At 33.3% G+C, this 25,000-nt stretch overlaps 1 protein-coding gene across 1 annotated transcript in view; it reads left to right on the top strand.

The window, feature by feature from the left end:
* The window catches only part of LOC129742248 (myosin-G heavy chain), a 513,355-nt gene extending 495,724 nt beyond the window's left edge, over window positions 1-17,631 (top strand). Inside the window, exons 10-16 of the mRNA XM_055734123.1 lie at window positions 2,645-2,816; window positions 2,880-3,052; window positions 3,116-3,478; window positions 3,858-4,093; window positions 4,159-4,325; window positions 16,151-17,314; window positions 17,414-17,631. Of these exons, the coding sequence (XP_055590098.1) occupies window positions 2,645-2,816; window positions 2,880-3,052; window positions 3,116-3,478; window positions 3,858-4,093; window positions 4,159-4,325; window positions 16,151-17,314; window positions 17,414-17,631 (2,493 nt within the window). The remainder of the gene's footprint in view (window positions 1-2,644; window positions 2,817-2,879; window positions 3,053-3,115; window positions 3,479-3,857; window positions 4,094-4,158; window positions 4,326-16,150; window positions 17,315-17,413) is intronic.
* Window positions 17,632-25,000: the final 7,369 nt, after the last annotated feature.

The following is a 25,000-nucleotide window of genomic DNA, read 5'->3' as shown; positions in this document are numbered from 1 at the left end:
TTCCTTTTCAGAACTGGAAATTTTACTTGGACAAAATCTTTGGGGTGTTACACCTTGTTAGAATCGTAGAGACCCTACTTCCCTGCGCTAGCTCAACAGGGAAACAAAATTGATCACCGGAGAAATATTTAACAAAACTTAGTAAAACTATGATTTATGAGCGGACTTTACAACCTAACCAAATTTTACAACAAGAAAACGGAAACTTTTAAGAAAATCTAATTTTAGATTTTAGGGAATGCACTTTAAATTAAGACGCAACAATTTGGATGAAGAAAGACCATACATAATTTTATTTTTGAAACTAAGATTTTCACGTTTCTTTCTGTGTTACGTGTTCTTTATTTTTGGAGGGGTCAATGACCCAAGAGAAAATAAGGTTATATTTTGTGATTTTAATTTTCGATTTAGTACTTGCGCATTTATTCAGTGGTCTCGTTGCGGCCGTTCTCGGTGGTCGACTCGTTGGGGGACTGGCTAGGACGTCGGACGGGATCAATGGCGAAAGCAGGAACAGAGCAATTACAGGAACCAGGTCGAATTGCACGATGAGCAATTCGAGCAACAACTCGGCCTGTTGGGCGTAGGCCTACGTTTCACTACACGGTCCGGGGAGCGTTCTTTGTGCACTGTCACCACGCGAGTGTCTCACTCTATCGAGGGGCTTTAGCTTTTCGGTCGGCCCTAGAACACACGGACGGAATTCCCACCAGGCCTCACCACAGCGCGGAGTGCCCCGAAGGGGGTTGTAACGGGTTGGGGCACTTTCACTGGCACGACCTGACGCACTCACGGGACACCGGTGTGTTCAAGAAATTGCTGATGGTGATTAGTAGCACTGGGGGAATTCAATTGTTCCGAGGTTCACTACACGTAAGCCACCTCGACCGACTAGCTGGGGAAAAACGAAGTGTAGTCTTCCAACTAGCCGTTGATTTTCTTTCCGGCACTGCCGGAACACTTTTTAACGGGGAAAGGGGTCAGAGCCGCCTAAGTACGGGTCGAAACGTTATGGTCACGTTGTGTGTGTGACGTCGCTGTTGCAGCTCAACCACGGACCGGAACTTGCATAAGAAGCCTCGCGTCTTGCGAGCTCCTCCTATTTATACCTTTCGGCCTCTCATTTTAGCCCTGTTCCCATTTCCCGTCTGTGATGTTCTCGTCCCCTTCGATGACAGCAACATGACAGGAACGAAACAGGAACTTGACATGTAGAGGGCTGGTGTCTTATTTTCTAACATCTCTTTTTATAGCGTGCATTCCAGAACAAATTATACTAGACTAACAAAACTAATTCCTAACAAATAACTAACTAAATAAATAATGAATGATTACGGCAAAAATAAATAAATAAATAAATAAATAAATAAATAAATAAATAAATAAATAAATAAATAAATAAATAAATGAATAAATAACGAAAAATTAAACAAATAAATAAATAAACAAAAACTAAATCCCTAAGTGACACCAGCCGATTGCTATTAAAATTAGGACAAGACACCACACAAACATGTAGATATCTTATCCTAATTTTAGACATTTACGAACAATAATTTTTATTTACAATATTTACAAAGTTTTCATCCAAACTGGCCCAAAAATCACAATTTTTATTGTAACCATTAAATGAATGGTTACAACCTAAACCCCCCCCCCCTCCTCCGTTTGCACGAGCTTGGTACATTCATATCTTTAGAACAAGAATCTATACCCAAAATCTGAAGGCTTAACTGAATGGAGGAAAATGAATAAAATTAGTTTTTTTTACGTAGGCATTTTGGCTCATCAGATAACAATGATTGATACTATTACTCAAAACTGATGAATTTGAAAAAATTTCAAACCCCATTTCACTAAAACTACTATCTAACATGAAAATCTGAGGAAAGATGGCGGTGTACGACACAAAAATCTGTATTAATTAAAAGGCACCAAAAATACTTTCTCCTGTGTAATCGTCAAAAATAAGAGATGAATTAAGAAAAAATATTCTGAATCAGCGTTCAGAATTGGTAAATTTAAATAGAATCAATTCAATAAAAACTAAATTTAAGGTTAAACTCAGAATCTGACTTAGGTATTCAAATGCTCAAGTTTGTGATCTAAAGTCTGAATCGGTCAAAGCATTTTAAATTCAATTCTGAACTTGAATATGGTCCTATGTTGTTTTCTGATCTGTATTTGAATTTCAATTTTGTTTAATTTTATTGATTGAATTCTTCATTACTGAAAGAGAACATATATTGTAGAAAAATAATCTGTTGTGGATCAAATATGTACCCTTAAGCTTTAAAATAACATGTGGACATTTTTGTTGAAAATTCTTCTCAAATTCTCATATTTAAGCGAAAGCAAAAGACAGAATAGATTGCGATCCAGAAGAAACTCACGAAAGTCTTGATTTAAAATTTTTCATTGGAATCACTTAATTATATTTAGGATATCCCAAAATAAAAAAATAACGCAATTAAACTCTATATTTAGACCTTAAGCTCTATTTAGAAAGAATTTAGTTGAAAATGATTTCATTTCAGATAAGGTTCAGTACCAATTTATTCAAAGCTATCACAGTATTTTGCTTTATCTTTAATTTACAACAAATTTGAGCTCAATAATAACTTTAGATTCTTTTTTTTTTTAGACAAACGTTGGCCCAATTCTCCTTTCCGTCAACCCGTACCAGGACGTCGGCAACCCACTGACACTTTCCTCAACCCGATCCGTCCCTCTTGCTCCTCAACTACGAAAAATAGTACAAGAAGCGGTCCGACAACAGGCCGAAACCGGTTACCCTCAGGCCATCATCCTATCTGGTTTGTTTAAGAAATATCTTTCGTTGAAAAATAGTTTTTAAACAAGATTTGAAAATATTACAGGAACTTCTGGCTCCGGTAAAACGCACTGTTCGATGTTACTGCTGCGGCAACTCTTTGCTGTGGCTGGCGGTGGACCGGAAACTGATGCCTTCAAACATCTGGCCGCGGCATTTACGGTGCTCAGATCCTTAGGATCTGCTAAAACGAGTACCAATTCCGAGTCTAGTAGAATTGTAAGTTCAGTTAGATAAGACTTTTTTTTTAAGATCACTAGAATATTTTGTTTTTATTTGTAGGGTCAATTCATTGAGGTCCAGGTAACAGATGGAGCCCTCTATCGGACCAAGATTCACTGCTACTTTCTGGATCAGACGCGCGTCATCCGACCGTTACCGAACGAGAAAAATTACCACATATTCTACCAGATGCTAGCCGGATTGAATTCGGAGGAATGTGCTCGGCTAAATTTGGAAGGTTATTCGCCGGCCAACTTGAGGTACCTGCAAAATGGAGACATCCGACAGGACGAACAGGAGGACGCCGCCCGGTTTCAAGCCTGGAAGGCGTGTTTGGGCATTTTGGGAATTCCTTTCCTGGATGTGGTTCGGGTGCTGGCAGCCGTTCTGCTGCTAGGGAATGTGCAGTTTGTCGACGGACAGGTATGATTATTTGTTTGTTATTTACTTTTGTAAGAATTTACGAAGATTGGGAATTAAGAAGTTGAACCAATTTCCAATCCTTTCCCAAATTATTTCGTGCCAGAAGACTTAAGAAATCTTATTGCATGAATGGCTCATATCATTGGGTCATGTGTATCTTTCCTCCTCACCAGTGATCATGAGTTCGAATCTCGAAATCAATGATCAGTGAGTAGTTTGCTATGATGACTACATTTATGGGTAATTTACGTCTGATGATCAGTGATAGTTAACTTTCTTACGTCTGAGCAAACTTTTTGAGCCAATCAGGTGTATTCCGTAATTAATTGTTGATACCGTTGTTATTGGATTGATAACTTTTATTGGACATCGTTAACAGGGCCTGGAAGTGGAAGTAAGCGGCGAAACGGAACTGAATGCGGTGGCCAATTTGCTCGGGGTTCCACCGGCTCAGCTATTCCGGGGTCTTACCATTCGGACCCACAATGCCCGCGGTCAGCTGATAAAATCCGTGTGCGACGCCAACATGTCCAACATGACCCGAGATTCGCTGGCCAAGGCACTGTACTGTCGAACGGTGGCCACCATCGTCAGAAGGGCCAACAGTCTGAAACGGTAAAACAAATTGACATGTGTCAAAAAGGGAATAGATTAAAGGGTTTTTTCTTATCACTTTTCAGCTTGGGATCCACTCTGGGAACGCTTAGTTCCGACAGCAACGAGTCGGTTCATAATCAGGCAGAAGTGGCCAGTCAGCATGCGTCTACCATCGGTGGAGGAAATGCTGGATCCAAATCGATGGCCGCTCTCAATAATGCGGTGCGGCATGCCACGGACGGTTTTATCGGTAAGTTTTCTGCCAAACCTTAAAACGAAACAAAAAAAAATCATATAAGAAATGACGTACTTAGGTGGCCTTTTTGTATTGTCTAATTGATTTTTCAAGTATCTTTCGTTTGCGAGCACGTTGAAAGCTAAAAATAGCACTATGTCATCTGCTTTATCGATAACCGTTTGGAAACGAGTTACAGTAGCGGCTTCTTGTACACAAGTTCTAAGAGGAACTTTCTTGCAAGATTGCGTTCAATGTATAACACGAAACACTCATAAAAATTCTTCAAACTTTCAAATACGAAAATCAAATTTGTTAAAGTATTTTAATCAACAACGAAAGTTATCGATGAACTTATACGATTTTTCATTTATTTTTCACATTTTCACCCCTTTATGGCAAAGCTTCTAGCATAAGGACAAAATGAAAGAAATCTAAATCAAGTTACCTTTGTTTCGAAAAATGTTTTTTTTCACATCTTCGGAGATAACAACTCAGATAAAACATAGACATGTTTTTAATCAATTAATTTGATTGCTAAGCTAGTTATTTTAGCTTCTTTTATCCTAATATATGAATACCATTTCTTTACTTCACGATTCCTCATCCTCCTTTTCAACAAACGTTACTGTTAAATAATAGAATTACTTTAAGGGAACAATTTTAAAGAAGTTTTGACTTAATTAAAATTTTACTCACAATAAACACAGTAGAACATGAAAGTCAATAAAATTTTTTTAAAGAAACGCATCAATAAGAAAAAGCCTTAAAGTTTTTCAACAGTGTACTTCAAGCTTGCACTCAAGTCTATGCAATATTGCTTGCAAGATTGGTAAGGGTACGTGGACCAAAGTTGATCCTTGTTTTCTCTTTAAATACAATCAATGCAATATTTCTAAGTCAAATAAAGCTACTTTACAAGTTCAAAACGAGATAAAAAAAAAGAACATTTTGAATTTATTTGAACAAATTCAGAAAGTTTTCAATCCTCATCATAAACGAAATTTTATTTAAGAATAATTCTTCTTGTGAAGTCATTATAAATTTTTAGATTTTTTACTCTTGGTTGCTATAAAACTGAAACAGCAGTATGATTTTTTTTGTTGGATAGGAATGAAGAAATTTTGAAAGAATTAAAAGAGATTTCTTTAGCGCTAGCTAACAGGCAAGATGCCGCTGCCGGCAAGGCTGTCCCATAAGTAAGGCTTTAAAGATTTTTATGAACTTTCGTAAAATTCTCGGTTGAAACTTTACCTTTTTTTTCTTCACAGATATTAACATAATTGTTGTAAAATAACGTCCAATATTTTTTTTATTGCTTGGAATTTGCTGATGCAGAGGAGAAAATAATGATGGGACAGCCTTGCGAGTATATTTCGCATGCATTTTATGTGTACGTTAGACCGCTGCAAAAATGACTTTTTGCTCCCATATGTTTTTTTCGATGCCTTTTGGGTCACCAAGCATCAATGTAAAATTTGAGATGAATTGGTTGTTTCCTGAGTTAGCGCATCGCTTGCTAGAGGTGTTAATAATTCCATGAAAAGTTTTTGCAAAGGTTATATAAATCAATTAATTCTCTGGAAATGCAATGCTGTTTTTTGAAGCATTTTTTTTTCCATCCTACAGTTACACAGCTTCCAGCAAAAATTTATTGAAATAATTTTGAAGTTTTTTTTGCATAAAATCGAATAAATTTCCTGGGGTATAAGTTACCAAAGTTGAATATTTTGGAACTTTCAGTACATCTCTGGCGATTTTTGAAGGAAAAGTTTTGTTTTTTCCATACAAATTTCCATACAAAATTAAAACTCCTCGCACTAATTCAGAATTAAATGGATCGCTTCCAAAATTCTTATTGCTATTTCTGGCAGCAAAAACAACCAAAAAAGCTATGAGAGGTGTAAAAATTTAAGAATTTGAAATAAAAAAAAAAATGCCTTTGTAGCTTACTATATACATGTTTTACAACAATCAATAAGCCTCATACGTAATTTAAAATAAAAATCAGTTTGGTGGAATTATGCTAAATTTAGCTTGTAATAATTATGGAAATTGATATTTTTGACTTTACTGTCCTGTTTTATATAGTCTTACTTTCGTTTTTCAATGAATGCTTATTTTGTCACACACATTGTATAATTTTTTGTAAAATTTACGTAAATTAGAAGAGCAATTTTAAAGCATTCTGTCGAAATAGAAATATGGGTCAGGCATGACTTGTTATTTTTTCATATATGTAGAGAACAAAGTTATGATAGTTTTGAGTCTACACTGAAAAACAAACTTTAGAATGATTTTTGAGATAAACTGAAAAATGATTAAAATGCATATGGGAGAGTTTTGCGAATAGTGGCAGTAAGTAGATACGTTTTTTTTTAAATTTATCAATTTTGATAGAAGTATTGTTCCGAAATTGACTTATAAGATAAAAATACTCAAATCAACTGTTTGACAAAGAAAATTTCCTTTTTTAAGGTCATTCAAATGATTCGTAGGAAATTTCTGACTAAGACAACGATTAACCTCTGGTTGACAGATTTTTTTCAGCACCTATAGGCAAAGTTGCCAAAATCACAGAAAAATCTATAATTTCATAAAATTTTGAGCCAAATTTCATCACAGAATCTGTGTCACAGAACACAGAATTTTAGCAATATTCACAGATTTCACAGTATTTTAAAATTCTGGACGTTTTTTTTCAAAATTCAATTTTTTATTTCAAAATAAATTTTGGAAAATTATCTTTGAATTGGAAAAATATGATAAAATTGATAATGGTAATTGATTTTTCTTCAGTAAAATGTAGAAAAGACGCAATTTGACATGACTTTTGAATTAAATTAATGCGAAAAGCATCACAGAAAACCGTCACACAATTTTTGGGTAAAATCACTGAAATTCAGAATTTTTTTACGTCATAACACAAAATTTGTTTCGCAAACCTTGCCTATAGGGTCGGATAGTTTCGGGCTTTTTTTTAATCTAAAAACCTTGTAATATCCGGGTATTTAATTTAAAAAACTTGGGCCGAAAATTCGGACGATGTCTGGGTAATTTGTTCAAAACTCAAAAATTACTCAAAAAAATTGAAAAAAAAAATCATCAAAACTTATCAGTAGCAGTACCTTTATTTTATATCGTATTCTAGGCTTCCAAAAAATCTTCCAAGATTATTGTTATAAAGATTCCTCAAATAATTTAGTTTTGGAAGCAAAAATGAAAATAATGTGCAACACAATTAGTTTTGTTTTGTTTGATTTGAAAAATAAAGTATATCAATAAAGCCTTTTCCCAAATTTTGTATAAAATAAAATGTATAAAATCAGACAAACTGACAACCTTAGTTTAACTCTAGATGGTTTCTTGCTCTTCAAGAACGGTGTTTGAAAAGTTGAATTAAAGGTGCTGCAAAATGAGATGGTTGAAGACAGTTTTAGTAATATTTCTGTCGAACTCAGCTTGTGCATTTAGGAAAAAGTAAAGATTGTTTAAAAAAAAAAATAGAAAAATATATGTATGTATTTAAATAAAAAAAATAGAAAAAACCCGCTCATTTAAACTTCCACCAATCATTGCACAGTTTTGCAGTCAGCAGATGTTGCTGTTTTATCAGTTTGAATTTTTTAACCTTTTCCGATATGCATGCTCGAGGAAGCTCATACATATCCTTGCAGGGGTAAGGACAAATTGAAAGAAATGTTTCCTTTTTTCTATGATTCCGATGAAAAATTGAGATCCATAATTTTTTTTATCAATTTTTAAAACATGTTTGAAAGTCTTATTGGATACTAGATTTTGAACCGAAAATAAGAGGAAATGGCCAAATCAACGCTTTAGAGATTTATCAGAACTGAGAGTTGATCTTCTATTTATCCGTTAGCCCACTCAAATTTTAGTGGTAAAATAATTCGCTCACCAAAAGCTAGCGCACTAATTACACTAATTTACAGCATTTTTGAACTAAGTAAGCTGAAGATCACTTTGAGTGCACCTGTATCCGTGGTCAAAACAGCTGGTTTAGACCTAAATTCCGACCAAACCAACAGCAACGGTGGTCCATTATAAAAGTTTCAACTTAACTTTATTTAGAACTGGTATACGAATTGATCCAAAACTGATGAGATTTGGATCGGATTCCACGCAGTTCTAAACCGCGTTTACCTGTTAATGGAACACGAGTGGGGTTGCCAGTTTTTTCACTGGATTGGATTTAATTTCGCTGGTTGAATTCTTGAAAAAATTACACCCAAGAATTAGACCACTGATACAGGTGCTCTTAATGTGAAATCGGGCGCTGAATCAGAAAATGAAATTCAAAAAACATTTCTTCAGAACAGTTTTTCAATTTTGCTCCGAAAATTGAATTTTTGAAAAATAAAAATAATACTTGTACTTATATTCATATATCTAGGACTGCATACAATTTATTTAAAATCTCTATTTTGTATATTCGAGCTCTATCGATCATCTGAACTTTATTTTTGCGTATGATCAACAGTAGTGTTGATTTTTAGTGAAGTTATAATAGACAAAATAATAGAAAATGCAGTTTTAGACTCGATGGTAACATTCGAAAAATTTGATTCCCTATGGAACGTGAATGTCAATTTTAAATTAAGATTTCAAGTGGTTATTTAACAAAATCGGTTAAAAATATAAGAAGTTGTGGTTTTTATTACTAAAACAGTGTTATTTGCCTTTTTTTTTAATAATTTAACGATCCCCAGTGTACTTTTCTTAATATAGGAAGAATTAAACATGATAAATTTCACTCGTTTCAAGCTGAAATTAATCATTTACTTACCAGAAAGTCATACGCCAAATTTCAGTAAGATCTGACCATGGGAAGGAGTTGCTTGAGCCTCAAGCGTGAATTGCATCAGGGCCGTAGGAAGAACCGACTCATGGGGGGGGTTTTGGTGACCAATTTTTACCTATAAATAATGCCCAACAACACACGAATAAAAAAAATAAAACAAATTATGTTTGCATCTATATGATTATTCATTTTAAAGTACTCATTAACAGTTTTCGTATGAAATCGTAACTTTAGAGAAGACACGAATGCCAAGAGGATGGTTAGTGTCATCAATAAAACCTTAAAAAAGTAACTTTAGAAAAGTGGTCCTTAGCCTCAAAAGTGAGCTAATTTTTTTTAATGAAACCTCTTAAAACAAAGTATGAAATTTGCTTTCATCGATGGTTCATTTTTTTAAATTCGTTTGAAAGTCTGGTAGTTCAAAGTTATTTGATTTGAGCATAAAATAAGTATGTACTGTTTAGGGTAAGGTTGCCAGAATTTTTTCCGTTCCCATCCGGGCCTAGCAATTCCGGGCATTTTTTTCAAAGAAACCTGGCAAAATCCGGGCATGGATTTTAATTTTTCAAATCCAAAAACCGGGCAAAAACCGGGCAAAATTCAGGTGTTATTATATATAAAAGCAAAGAAAAAAATGCAAAAAAAAAGAAATTAATATTTTATTAATGTAATTGCAGACTTCCAAAAATTTTTTGGAACACTTATATATTTAAAGGTTTATAAAAGTAAATCAGCGAAATTATTTGAAACAACCGTTGAAAATTTCCATACCGTTAATCGATTTTGCTGAAACTTACTCAAAAACTTTCATTTTTTTTTGGTTTCTTTGTGAAAATTGTGAAAAATCCGGGCAATATCCGGACTTTTTTCACGATATCCGGGCAACCGGGCCGGACCGGACTTTCTCGAAATTTAGCATCAAATATCTGGGCAAACCCGGATAAAACCGGGCCATCTGGCAAGCTTAGTTTAGGGTAGCCTTCAATTTCTTTAAAAAAAGCTTCTATATTCTATACTCAAATCAAACAAGCCCAATCTTCTAAACACTTTTACAAATTCCAAGAGCTTTAATGAAAATAAATAAAATTTTCAAAAATAAACAGTAAGAGATAAAAAAAACTTTCGGATCAAATTAGCTTGATGCAAACTTGACCTAAAGCTATGATTTTAGTTTGAAATAAGGCTTAAAAAGCTGCAATATTAATAATGTTAAACAATACACCGAAAAAAAAAATAGTTCAGATTTTTTAGGTGTAGAACAGGTACATGTTTCTTTAACAGGAAATATTTTTCATAAAGAATCAATTCCATATTTAAAATCCTGTAGATAATTTTTTACAAATATAATTTAGAATATTTTTCATGAATCAAAACTTGGAAAATTTACTTAAATTCTTCTTTATATTTCTGATTTTCAGCTGAATTGTGTGTACAAGCTCATTTTTGAAGTTAAAGTTTTCTTGAAATTAAACTATGTTTAAATTTTGTGTTAAAATATAGTTTAGAAACTTCGCATTTTTATAAAACACAAAATTCTTCTTTTTATTCATTTTCGGAAAACTTATATCAAAATATTGAAAATGCATGTGATTTTCGAAAAACATGATTCGAATATGATAAGAAATGCAAAACCGAATTTGAACCAGGATTTCAAAGCAGCTTTTCATTTCTAATTCCTAATTCTTAATTCGAACTGAAAATCAAGAATCCTAAACTTGATACAAAATCAGAAATACGAAAATATGTAGAAATACAATTTTGGTTCTAGGAATATGGAACCAGAACCTCAAAAATAGGTTTAATTTAAAATTTAATATTTAGACCTGAATTTCTATCATAAGGTTGCCAGGTTGCACGGTTTTAACCGGATTCTCCCGGATATTTAATATATAATTTGAGAAATGTCCGGTTCGACCCGGTTGCCTGGATTTCATTGGAAAAGCCCGGATTTTGCCCGGACACAAATTATTTTGTTTTTTTTTTCTTATTTATGCGTTCAAAATTTTTGCAGCAAGTTTCAAAAAAAAAAATCATGAAAAGTTTTTTAAAGTTTTTTTTTTAGATTTTTTATAAGCAATTCCTGGGTTTTTACGAAAATTTCCCGGTATTGCCTGGATTTTGGTTTACAATTTTGAAATGAAATACCCGGATTTTGCCAGTTTTTTATATAAAATACCCCGGATACGTACTGAAAAAAAAAATCTGACAACATTATTCTATGAACAAGTAAGAAATTTTTTAAAAACTATATCAAAATTTTGATCTTGGGATGTGTTTTTGAGGTTTTTGCATTAGTTTTTAGTCCAGATAGTTACTCTTGATTATCTATTATCATAATTTGATTATGAATTGAAAATTTTGAGTGTAGAGTAGAATACCTCGCTTGCTTTTTTGGACCCTCATGGGGGGGGTTTAACCCCCAAAACCCCCCCCGTTCCTACGGCCATGAATTGCATTCTATGGTATTTTGCTCAAGAGACGCAAAAATGCTTGTTTTTTTTATTGATAACTGTATTCTTCATTGACTGATTGCTTTTTAATGAATATTTTTCGTAAAGCCTTAATCAAGACAAATATTTCACCTCGAGATTGAAACACGACTGGGCTTAAAAACAAATAGATATTGCAGTTCGAATATTGTATTTTGGCCGCAAATTGTCGTCTAAAACGCAATGCGTAAAATGTACTCATTACGAGTTATTATTACTTGTTATTATTATTTTACTATTAATTCATCGAAAATAAATGTTTAAATGAATAGTAAAAACACGGTCAAACAATATTAAATAATCTGGACTGACGTATTCGACGAATAAAGCGACTTGTAGATTCTCCAAACTGGTGTAGGTGTTCAGCATCCTGGAACATACGCAGTGGCTCATTGAAGCCATACGAAGTTCGATAAGTTTGATTGAATAGTAATGAGCTAGATGACAATTTAATATAACTCAAATACTGTTCCAAATACTGAATTTTTTTATTTCATTTTCGGATTCAGCGCCCGATTAAAAATAAAAAATTTTGGTCAGTCGATGCCAGGGGTGGAAAAAAGAAGAAAAAAAACCCAAAAAAAACGCTCAAATGTCAAATTGATCTGATTAAATCACCAACCAGTGAGCAGGCATAAAATTTTGTTTCATCAGAATGACCATTCTTAAAACTTTTTTTTAATACGTTGAGAGAGTTTTGCATTGGATAAGTTTACAAGTTTCCCCAAACTGATCATGCTTCATCTATGAAACAACAGCTTTGTTGATTTAGTTTGGTTGCGGCACGAATTTTTATCATAAACGATTACAAATCTTTTCAAAAAGTGCTCATTTTTTGTCGAAAAGTAAAAAGTGCTACTAAAATGCTGCAGCAAAGTTTCTGTTTGCCTGACCTAGAGTCGATGAAAATCACGATTTTTTTTTTTGAATTTTGTAAACTTATGTTATCTACAGTTTTTTTAACTATAAGATGATAGGTCATTTTGCTGTAATCGACCAAGGAACTGCTGAATGACCAAAATTTTGCGTCAAATTAGAGTATTAAGAAATTTTTTTTTACCTATTTTATTGTTTTTCTGAAAGCGATTTGAACACTTATCTACAAAAACAACTATTCTGCTAAGTGTCAAAATTTTAAGTGATGATTAATTTTTGGGCGCGTAGTTTAATTCTCCGGAAAGAAACATCGCGACTTTTTGTAGCAGTGATAAACTGGAACCAAATTTTTTTTTAAATATATTTATATGATTTTCGTTAGATTGCTTTCGTGGGAGTTTCAAGAGGCGTATGTAAGAAAATATTGCTGTCCATGTTCGTAAAAGGTACTCCTAGATTTCAACATTATTTTAGCTCAAAGTATTGTCTTAAACTTTTTTAATAAACATTAAAAACAGGGCATCCAGATTGTCGTGATTTTTCGATAGTTTAAGTGGTATAGACATAGATTCCTTTTTTTTTAAATAGTTGATGTTAAATTTAGTGTTTTTTTACGAATTTTGAGATTCCTATTTTTTACGTTTTGTTTTTGTTTAAATAAACAAAAAAAAAATTAAGATTTTCATATTAACATTTATTAACTTGAGTAAATGCCTGAATTTATCCTTTTTTAAACTTTCTAAATTTAAAATTGAACTTTTTTTTTATCCTTTCCCTAACAAGAGTTTTCCATTTCTGAATGGTTATCGTATCATGAACAGAAAACTAGACTTTCGATTGTACAGTACAACCTTATAAAATTCTGAGTAGTTAACTTCTACGATTGTTGAAATTTTATTAATTTCAAATATTATGGCAAAAAAATAAATGTACTCAAACAATATTGAATTTTGGTTTTTATTATTATTTAAACAGCAATGAGATAATTTTAAAGAACCACTTTGTAAAGTGTCATTTTGAGTGCTTTTATTCCCACTGGCTATTATTTACTTATCAGAAAATATAATTCTTGAAATGTAAAAAAAAAACTGTTTAACATTCATTGTGGAATATTCCAAAATCTTTTATATAAAAAGCTTTAAACCATTAAACAACTTTCTAAAAACTGCGAGTTGTTTTTGCTTTAACAGAAAAAATTACAGCACTTTCATTTCTTATTTTTGGTGCCAGATGATTGAAAAATTTCTCATACGAGAAATTGTGGTTTTAAACAAAAAAAAAAGTTGGGCAAACTAGCGCTGTCCATATATTTTTGAATGGCTTCAAAAATCATTCACAATTAGATCCAAACCTCATATTACCAATTTAAATGCTTGAGGGGCATCTTTAACTTGCTTTTTCGATATTTCGTTTCATGTATCTTTCATTTCTTTTCACTCGTTCCCAATCACAATCATATTGAATTTTACAACTATTTCTAAAAATGTCGATATATGGCTAAACAATTTCTTTAATTAACAAAAGATCTCAAAATTCCATGCAATTTTAAAATATCGAATTGTTATCTATTTTTTCAATACGCAAATACGCCAACATCACTGTTTCGATAAAAAAGTGTTCAAAATGTGATAGCCTCATAAGCTCCTAGAAAAAATGTTATTTTGATTTCTGTATTTCCTGAATATCAAATATTTTTAATACTACGAAGTACAATCAAAATGTAGGTCTTTGAACGTACATTTTCACTCAACTATTAACTTGATTTGTTTACATTTGGCCCATTCGCCCTTTTCAAAATCCATTATCGATTTTGTTTTTATTTTTCTTATTTCATATGATCTCGGTTTGATAAATTCTCGAGGTTTAATAATCAATGTTTGAAGGGGGATTTAAAACACTCCTTAATTATGTTTGGTTGAGCTGAAATTATGTGTATGTCATTTTTCGTGCATTGCAATTTTATGAATTATGATGTTGTGGTTTTCTGAACCATTTCAAAATTTCGTGCTTTTTAAATAAATAATATTGTGGTTAATGCTTAAATAACTTAAATCAAAGAGGACTTGTCCTCTAGCAAGCCATCTTTTTGTTAAAATTACTCTAATCATTTGGGATTTCAGCAAGCCATCTTTTGTAAAATGTACTCAAATCAATGTGTACTTGTCCTCTAGCAAACCATCTGTATGTAAAAACTTCTCAAATCAATGGGAACTCATCCTCAAGCAAACGTATTTTTGTTAAAATTCTCATATCAATAAGGGCTTGTCCTCTAGCAAACCATCTTTTTGTAAAAATTACTCAAATTATTGGAGACTTGTCCTCTAGCAAGCCATCTTTTTTCCGAAATTACTTAAATCAATGGGGACTTGTCCTTTAGCAAGTCATCTTTTGATAAAAACTACTCAAATCAATGGGTACTTGTCCTCTAGTAAGCCATCTTTTTGTTCAAATTTCTCAAATCAATGGGGACTTGTCCTTTAGCAAGCCATTTTTATGTAAACTCTTCCTCTAGCAATTTTTTTTGTTAAAATATCCCATACCAATGGGGATTTGCTCTCTAGCAAACCATCTTTTTGTGAAAATTACTCAAATCAATGTAGACTTGTCCTCTAGTAAGCAATTTTTTGTAAAATTTAATCAAATCAATTGGTACTTGTCCTTTAGCAAGCCTTCTTAATGTGAAAACTTCCCGAATCAATGTGGACTCATCCTCCAGAAAGCTTTTTTTTTGTTAAAACTCTCATATCAATAAAGGTTTGCCTACAGGCATGCCATCTTTTTGTTAAAATTCCTCAAATCCTTGGCTTGTCCTCTATCAAGCCATTTTTTGTCGAAATTACTCAATTCAATGGGGACTTGTCATCTAGCAAACCATTTTTTTGTTGAAATTACTCAAATCAATAGGAACTTGTCCTTTAGCAAGCCATATTTATGTAAAACTTCTTCAAATCAACGGGAACTCTTCCTCTAGCAAGCTTTTTTGTTGTTGAAATATGTCATACCAATGGGGACTTGTTCTCTAGCAAGCCATCGTTTAGCTAAATTACTCAAATCAATGAAGACTTGTCCTTTAAAAAGCCATGTCTTGACGAAATTACTCAAATCTATGAGGACTTGTCCTCTAGCAAGCCATCTTTTTGTTGAAATTTCTCAAATCAATCGAGACTTGTCCTTCAGCAAGCCATCTTTATGAAAAAGCTTCTCAAATCCATGGGGACTCGTTTTTTAGCAAGTCATCATTTGTTAAGATTCTCATATCAATAAGAACCTGTCCTCTAGCAAGTCATCTTTTGTAAAATTTACTCAAATCAATTGGTACTTGTCCTTTAGCAAGCCACCTTTGTGTGAAAACTTCCAAATCAATGGGGACTCATCCTCTAGGAAGCCTTTTTTTGGTTAAAATTCTCATATCAATGGGGACTTGTTCTCTACAGCAAGCCATCTTCTAGGAAGCCATTTTTATGTAAAAACTGCTCATACCTACCACAAATACATACCTACATTTAACATACAATTGAAAAAGCATCAGATCGTTTGCTTTCCTCAAACTTTCCTGTATGAAATTGATTTTTTATACTCCTGCCACTTGTGATAGTGATTTGTTATTTAGCACCAAATTTTTACAATTTCTACCAATATTATTTTTCTTAAAGGAATTTTGGACATGTTCGGCTTCGAGGAACCCCGCCCGGCTCAACTGGAACATCTGTGTATCAACCTGTGCGCTGAAACGATGCAACATTTCTACAACACCCACATCTTCAAGAGTTCGGTCGAATCCTGCCGGGAGGAAGGAATCATCTGCGATGCGGAAGTCGACTACGTGGACAATGTTCCCTGTATCGATTTGATATCTTCGTTGAGGACCGGACTGTTGAGTATGCTGGATGCCGAGTGTTCTGTGAGAGGAACTGCCGAAAGCTACGTTGCCAAGATTAAGGTGCAGCATAGGAATTCGGTGCGGCTGGAGCAAAGGATTTCGGATTCGTTTGACCCGCGCATGTTTGCCATAAGACATTTTGCCGGGAGAGTAGAGTACGATACGACCGATTTCCTGGACACCAACCGTGATGTGGTTCCGGACGATTTGGTGTCGGTGTTCTACAAGCACACGTGCAATTTCGGATTTGCCACGCACCTGTTTGGGACGGAGTTGAAGGCGCTCTACGCACAGGAAAACGTTCCACGTGGTTTGAGCTTCCGAATTGCGCCGACGTCTCACACCGATCTGCTAAATGGAGACGAACCGGTATCAACGCTGACGCAAGATTTCCACACCAGATTGGATAATTTATTGAGGACGCTGGTGCATGCTCGTCCCCATTTCGTGAGATGCATCCGGAGCAACACCAACGAGCAGTCGGGCGCATTCGATCGAGGAACGGTTGTGCGGCAAATCCGCGCCCTTCAGGTGCTCGAAACCGTGAATTTAATGGCCAGTGGCTTCCCGCATCGAATGCGCTTCAAGCAGTTTACCGCACGGTATCGAATGTTGGCCCCCTTCCGATTGTTGCGCCGATGCGAGGAAAAGGCGCTGGAGGATTGCAAACTGATACTGGACTTTGCCTTGGAAAACCCCCCGGAACTGGATGGATCGGTGACGCTTCAATGGGCCCCAGGAAAGCGCCACATTTTTCTCAGTGAAGGAATCCGCCAACATTTGGAGAATGTACGGGCCGAAGTTCGAATGAAGAGCGCCACCATGATTCAGGCGACCTGGCGAGGTTGGAATCTACGAAAACGACTTGGCACCATCCGGAGATCACACGACATTAAATTGGTCGGCAGTGGACTATTGACACTAAATAAGACTAATGGTGAGCACTTTTTCTTTTCCCTAATAGATCCGATCGTATGCTTAATTTTAGAAAACCTATGTTTACTCATTACTATCGTTTTGACCATCCCAAAAATAGCAACACGGCCAACGAATAATGCCGCCGGAGGGCCAAACGCAACCAATACCGGGACGGCCACTAGACCGAGGCCACAGCCGATTGCCGGAACGCCGCCACCGGATCCGAACGAGAAGTGCGACTCGAAAATTATCGCGCAAACTTGCACCCTCTTTGGGCTTGATCTGGTAAGTCGATCAACAATATTCATTTTCTGTATGAAACTTGTGTATACCTAAATGGTTTTAGATTGTTGAAAGTACCATGCAAAAGTTTTACAAAATTAATCATATTTCAATTAACTGTAACAGAAGTGTACTTTTAAAAACAGACTGATCATTTTTTATGAAAAATAAAATAAGTGACTTCTGTCAAAAAGTGTTCGAAGATGCAAAAATAACTATAAACGAATTTAGAAGAAAGGTAATTCATCGACTGAATTTTGGTTTCTCAAAATTAAAGAATATGCATGCAGTTCAACTTACGCATTTTTAAGTCATTTGACATCAAAATTAAAATTAAGATTTTACCGATTTCCTTGGGTGTTTTTGGGGGTCAAAATAAAAACGCAACCTTTAGCGCTTTGAGGCACCCCTGAATCAAGTCCGATTGAGCTGAAATTTTGCACAGGTCAGTTTTTGGGCCAATCTACAAAATGTATTTGGTCGGTTTCCAAATTTCGATGATAAAATTTTACCAATACATCCATTGTAACCCTGATAGGTATATCACGAATATTTTTTTTTTTGTTTTAACAATCAGTGATTAGTTGTTTTTTGCAATTTCACTTCACTATGATCTTCGCAATAAAAGTAAAATGAGAAATACGAAACAAAAATAAGTATGAAATATTTGTTTAATTTATTCCATACTCAGAATCATTCTTGAAAATAAATAATCAAATCGAAACAGAAATGGGAACAGAAATGAATTCATAATAAGATTCATAAACAAAAGTCAAACTGAAACTCCAATTATGAACAGAAAATAAATCTAGAATTTGCATTTATTGTGATCGTTTTCGCAAAACTTCGAGCATTGAGGAATAGAAATTAAGAATGAAAATAGAAACAGAATGATATCGCAGTATAAAAAGTCACAAATTTCAATCCAGAAACCAGACATAAGTAATCAGATTTTTCAAAATAATTTTTAAAATTGTTGATTTATTTCTAAATGAACTTGCAAATTTCTTCCAAACATGATGCATTAGGTGCAGGAAGATGTTTATGATTGAATGAGAACAAAAAATTTGCTAGAATTTCCAAATCTGAAGAAATAATGATTTTTCAAAAACTACTCTTATCAAAAAATTAAATTATTTTGATTTTTGCATTTTTTAAACTGTACATTTTCATCCATGTCTCACACATACATTGAAATATTGTGATGAAAATATCATGAGTTAATTTCTTTCAATTCTTGAGAATTTTTGTGAGCCTTTGACCCGAAAATTCTTGTGCGTTTCCGAGATATTCGTATTTAAGTGAGTGTTTTTTAAAACAACACTTTGCATTAAAGGCTTAACACTGCGGCTTTTGGATTAATGAAAAATTTCATATTCTGATTGTAGGGTGGGTGTTCCTAATTTGGCATGTGTGCCTAATGTTAACATACCGTTCGATTTTGACTGTTTTTGACGTTATTTTTCTCTATTCATATTATATTTCACAATTATGAAAAAAGTGATATTGAAACGGATCATGTGAACTTTCATTTTACTAACAAATTTGTTTCGTAAAATCCGGATTGTTTCAAAATATGTCAAAATTGAAAGGATTTGTTATCCAATTTCTTTAAAAACACCTGTTTGGAAATGGAAGATTAAAGCTGAAAATCTCGACCGATTTTTTTGAAATTTTTTGTTCGGATTGTTTTTTATCATGATTTTAGTAATTAGTATGTAAGAATCATTTTTTTTCGTGTAAAAACTAAAAAAAAGCTTATGTCCACAATTAGGAACACGATTTTCAATGTGCTCTTAACTATGGACATAGTCAAAGTTTTCCAAACTTTATCAAAGTCATAGAATGTATTTGAAATAAATTTGATTGATTTAAAGGTGTTCAAAAAAAAATGTTTTAACTTAATTTTCAACGATCTCTCAAAATAAACTGTTTTTAATAAAATTTTTCTCAAAGCTAAAAATTTTGAAAAAAATATTTTCGGGTGGTTGTAAAGAACGCACCCTACGCGACAGAAAAGGAAACCATCAAGTCACAGAGAGCTTCTCAACGAGAACAGAATCGAGAGAAAAAATAAAAAAAATGTCATATGTTAACATTAGGAACACCCATATTTTAACAATTAGGAACAATTAGTGCCAAATTAGGAACATCGACGCACTTAATAAAACATGATATTTTTCGTAAATTAAAGCTTGAAATGATTATTTCAAACCATAACAGAATTCAATGTATATGGAAAAGAAAAGGTTAGCTTATGATGTCAGGCTGGATAATACTTGGATATTAGTTTTAAGGTTTTCTCTAATTCAACAAAAAAATTTCTTCAACCTTGAGTATTCTATTCTTTATCCTTATTCCGTAATGAATGATTGGTTCTGGATTTCAAATTCTTAATCTAGAAGAGTTTAAGCCAATTATAATTTCTCCTAATAATAAATTTTCATCGAACAGTAGAAAAACATAAATAAATTAATTCAAATCCTGAGAATAGTATTTTAGAATCAATGAAACGGATTTCAGAATACAATTGTTCTGATAATTAATTTTAGTAACAAATATTTTTTGACACCTTATTAAAAATCCCGATGCTTATTTTTTATTTTGCTTACAGTTTTTACTAGTTATCAAAATACCACTGATTAAAAATTAAAGTTTTTTTTTGTTTTATAACTTTAATAAACAATAAGAGTTAAAAATAATACTTTCATGCTACAGCTAAATGCTTCATCAGCGTAAACTCTAAAGAATCGAAGAATAAAATTTTATACTTTTTTGTATCTAGATCTAGTTTTGGTGGTTTGGCTGGATTGGTGATTTAGATTTGTTGAAAATTCTAAAATTAACCAGTTTTGGGTGTGATCGATCTTAGATAACTGATAAACTAATAAAGCATCAGGAAAACTCAAGAATGATTTTGAATCATTTTATAATATTTCATTCAATCAACGATTCAGAATTTTCCTTGATATTCTTGATTCAGAGATAAAAAAAATTCTACAATGTTGAGAAATTTGATAAAATAATATTTCTGCTGTTTCAGATATCATTCAAATGGTTTGACTTATTGTTTTAAAAATATCCAAGATTCAATTTAGTTCAAATCTTCTTGAAATTTCGTCAAAAGTCCCGTTTTTTTTACAGATGCGAGAAAAATTAACAAAAAGAAAACTACAACTTTCTTTTTCTCAGAAGTCAAAATAACACGCGATTCTCGAGAAAGTTGAACGTTGAATTGAAACCTTTGTTTTCATTATATATGTAACATTCCACAAATCATCCAAAAAGTGCACAAATTATTAAAATTAATTTTTACCTATTTTCAAAAGTTATCTAAAAAACAAGAGCTGATAGAGAATAAACTTTATGCATAATTATTTGGAATAAGCGCACCAAAAAAAGTTAAGTTAAGCTTTTGTATTCGTTGTTTAAAAAAATCTGGATGAAACGTTACATTCAGTTATGACTCATCAAAGTATGTTTTATAAGGATGAAAGACTTTGGAATAATCTTCAAATTGGTTTTTTGAACGAGCAAGTTGCTCAAAATACTTGCGCATTTCTGAGATAATTTAGTACTGTGAAATGGGGTGAACAGGGACAAGGAGATGAATCGGGACACAAATAGGAAAAATTAGTGTGAGCAAATCATCAGGTAATCCAAACACTATTGTTTCCCCTTTCAGAACAAAAACATTATTTGGTTTATTGCCCAAAGGCAAATGTTAATTCAATTATATTTATGTTGCTTGAATTAATTTAAAAACTGTTGCTTGGAGCATTAAAAAGAAGAGTTGTAAGAGTAAGAGTTGTTTTGCATCACTACAAATATTGATGTGACACATCTACGTCAAGTTTGAGATAAGGTGAAAAAATGGAAGACGGCTTCGAACGGTGACAAATTTTAGTAAAACATTCTTCTTTAGCCCACTAAAAGGAGTAAAGAGGGGCATGTCCATAAACATATTTAAAATCCTCCAAGAATGATGAAGATAATGTAGAACTAAAATAAAATTACTGTTCAGATGCGTAGAGATGAGATGAAGAATATGCAAAAAATAAAGGACATGCGAATCTAATTGTTCAAGAAAATTACAATAAAATTAAAATAAAATAATAATTAAATTCGGCAACACTGAAGATAAATAAAAAAATTCTATGGCAACGTTTGTTTTTGGCAACACTACCCGGTCAGGAGGGTAAAACAAAATTATATCAAGATGAGATATTTTGATACTAACTTTTTTCTATCTAAATGGTTGTACTCCATTTACCCGAAAACCATTGCCCAGAATGAAAAATCCCCAGAATTCCAATCGCCAGAAAGACCCAGAAAATTTTTCGCCAGAATGTACCATTTCCCAGAAATTTTTTCACCAGAATGAATCATGTACCAGAAATTTTTTCGCCAGAAGTACCATTTCCCAGAAAATTGAAAACATTTATCCTTACTAGAAATTATTAATAAAAAAGAATAGTTACAAAAAAAACGGGGTTTCATAACTTTATTCTTTTGCGGCAAAGCCGCAACCAACGAGGATGAAGGGGCTGAGGCGGCACAAAGCCGCCGAAGCTCCCAAATCCGAGGAGGCCGCCGACCCGCCGTCGGAAGCGGCGGCCCTAAGACATTGGTCTAGGTCTGCCGGGGCTTCCTAGGTCTGCGTGAAAACTAGGGGTGATCCCTTAGCCCCGTCCGCCACGCGACAGCGTGAAGGACAAAACGTCTTTCAAGTTCGAACGCGCAGCGTGAGGAGTCGGATACCAAAACGGTTTTTTAAAGGACCATGGTAAGCATTGAATCAATTAAAGTACCAAAACCATAAACAAAGCACAGTATTGGTTATAAAATAAATTTCGTTGGAAAATTTCAAAGTAGTAGTTTCATTTAAAAATTATTTGGAAAAAATTAATTTCGAATCATATGAAATATTCAAGAATTCATTAGAAAAAAAAAACAAATAAAAATACTAGGGGACAAAATCTGGGATTTGTGCCATTCTGGTAAATGTTTAATTCTGGGGAAAAAAATTCTGGGAAATGGTCCATTCTGGGAAAAAAATTTCTGGTAAATGGTGCATTCTGGGGAATTTTTTTCTGGGAAATGGTTCATTCTGGGGTTTGATTTCGGGTATTTGTCATTCTGGGAAAAATTCATGCTGGGCAATGGTTTTCGGGTAAATGGGATACAATCATCTAAATGAGTTATAAATCAGTACTCGTAAGATGTTAAAATATCTCAAATTATATCAAAAAATCTATACGATCATAGCTAAATTATATCAGTTTTTGATATGCTCCTATCAAGATTATAATCTGGTTCAGATAGCATAGTTTGATATTAGGCAGAACAAATCCTATCAAAATTATAACTTATCAAGATATGAATCTTTTGAGAAAAATTTCTAGTGGAAAGTCAGCAACCCACGCTATTTGCTAAAATCATGCTCCATTTTTTTATCCAAAAATTTGATTCAATTTTAAGAATCTGCTGAGCTAAACTGACTAAAGTACGGTTTGGGCCGTTGACTTCGATGTCCGTGTTTCATGGAAGGTTATACCCGATCAAGAGAGCATATCAAAATAATAACTCAAACGTATCTCACCAAGATATTAACATCTGATTCAGTTATAATTAAGTACTCAAAATTTTAGATTTTAAGTTTCTCCAATATGAATTATATCTTATTCTGATTGGCAGACATGAATGGGGTTGAGCTCATTTTCAATGATCAAGATTTTTTTCGGATTGTCCTAAAATAAAATGATTATATCTTATTTTGATATACGAACAACTTTTTCTGAAACACGGAAATCGAAGTCAACGGCCCAAATCGTACTTTAATGAGTTTCGCTCAACAGATTCTTGAAATAAAATCCAAATTTCAGGAAACCATAAATGGAACATGGTTTCAGCAAATAATGTGGGTTATTGACATTCCACTAGAAAATTTTCTCGAAGCATGCATATCTTGATAAGTTATAATTCTGATAGGTTTTGATCTGCCTAATATCAAACTATGCTATCTGAACGAGATATAATCTTGATCGGAGCATATCAAAAACTGATATAATTTAGCTATGATCGTATAGATTTTCTGATATAATTTGAGATATTTTAACATCCTACGAGTACTGAATTATAACTCATTTAGATAGAAAATAAATTAGTATCAAAATATCTCATCTTGATATAATTTTGTTTTTCCCCTCCTGATCGGGTACGCATATCAAAATAAGATACGGTTATAATATATTATCACAATTTGGAAGAAATTCTTTATCGTTGAAAGTGAGTTCAATCCTATTCAAGAATGCCAATCAAAACAAGATATAACCAAGATTCAAGAACCTTACCCGATCAGGAGGGAAAAACTAAATTATATCATGATGAGATATTTTGATGTTAATTTTTTCCTATCTAAATGATTTATTATTCAGTACTCGTAGGATGTTAAAATATCTCAAATAATATCAAAAAATCTATACGATCATAGCTAAATTATATCAATTTTTGATATCTCATTCAGATAGCATAGTTTGATATTGGACTGAACAAAACCTACCAAAATTATAACTTATCAAGATATGAGTGCTTCGAGACAACTTTCTAGTAGAATGTCAATAAACCACATTACATGCTAAAACCATGCTCCATTTTCGATTTCCCAAAAATTGGATTCAACTTTATGGATCTGTTGAGCGAAACTCATTAATGCACGGTTTGGGCCGTTGACTTCGATGTCCGTGTTTCAGAAAAAGTTGCACGTATATCAAAATATGATATAATCATTTTAGTTTAGGACAATTCGAAAAAAAAAATCTTTATCATTGAAAATGAGCTCAACCCCATTCAAGTCTGTCAATCAGAATAAGATATTATTTAGATTGGAGAAACTTAAAAACGAAAATTTAGAGTACTTTATCATTACTGAACCAGATGTAAATATCTTGGTGAGATACGTTTGAGTTATTATTTTGATATGCTCTCCTGATCGGGTAGAGTCGAAAATTATAAGAACAATATTCTAACTGAAATAGATATAAATATCTCGTTGAGATATGTTTAGGTTCTTATTTTGATATGCTCTCCTTATCGGGTATGCAAAACAAAGTCAGTTAATGATCGAATGAGAGATAGACGTGTCTAAGTGAATCTCGAAGTTGAGATTCAGAAGAGTCGTTAAAACACGAATTGGTATAGTTCGTAACATGAGCACAGATTTGCAAAGCTGATGCTCAGATTGTTCAGAAATAGTTCCAGCTGCGGTAAATAAGACGGAGAGGCTGAAAAAGCGCATATTGTTAAGGCTGGTGCTCTGATTGCTTGTTACTTCTGTAATTAAGAGGGAGAGATAAGAAAACGCAGATTGTTGAGGCTGCTGCTATGATTGTTTGTTTAGATTTGGTTTTCGGGTGTAAAAAGA

Source organism: Uranotaenia lowii, chromosome 2 (genome assembly GCF_029784155.1).
Source record: "Uranotaenia lowii strain MFRU-FL chromosome 2, ASM2978415v1, whole genome shotgun sequence".
NCBI lineage: Eukaryota > Metazoa > Arthropoda > Insecta > Diptera > Culicidae > Uranotaenia > Uranotaenia lowii.
This window is presented reverse-complemented; position numbering and strand designations above follow the sequence as displayed.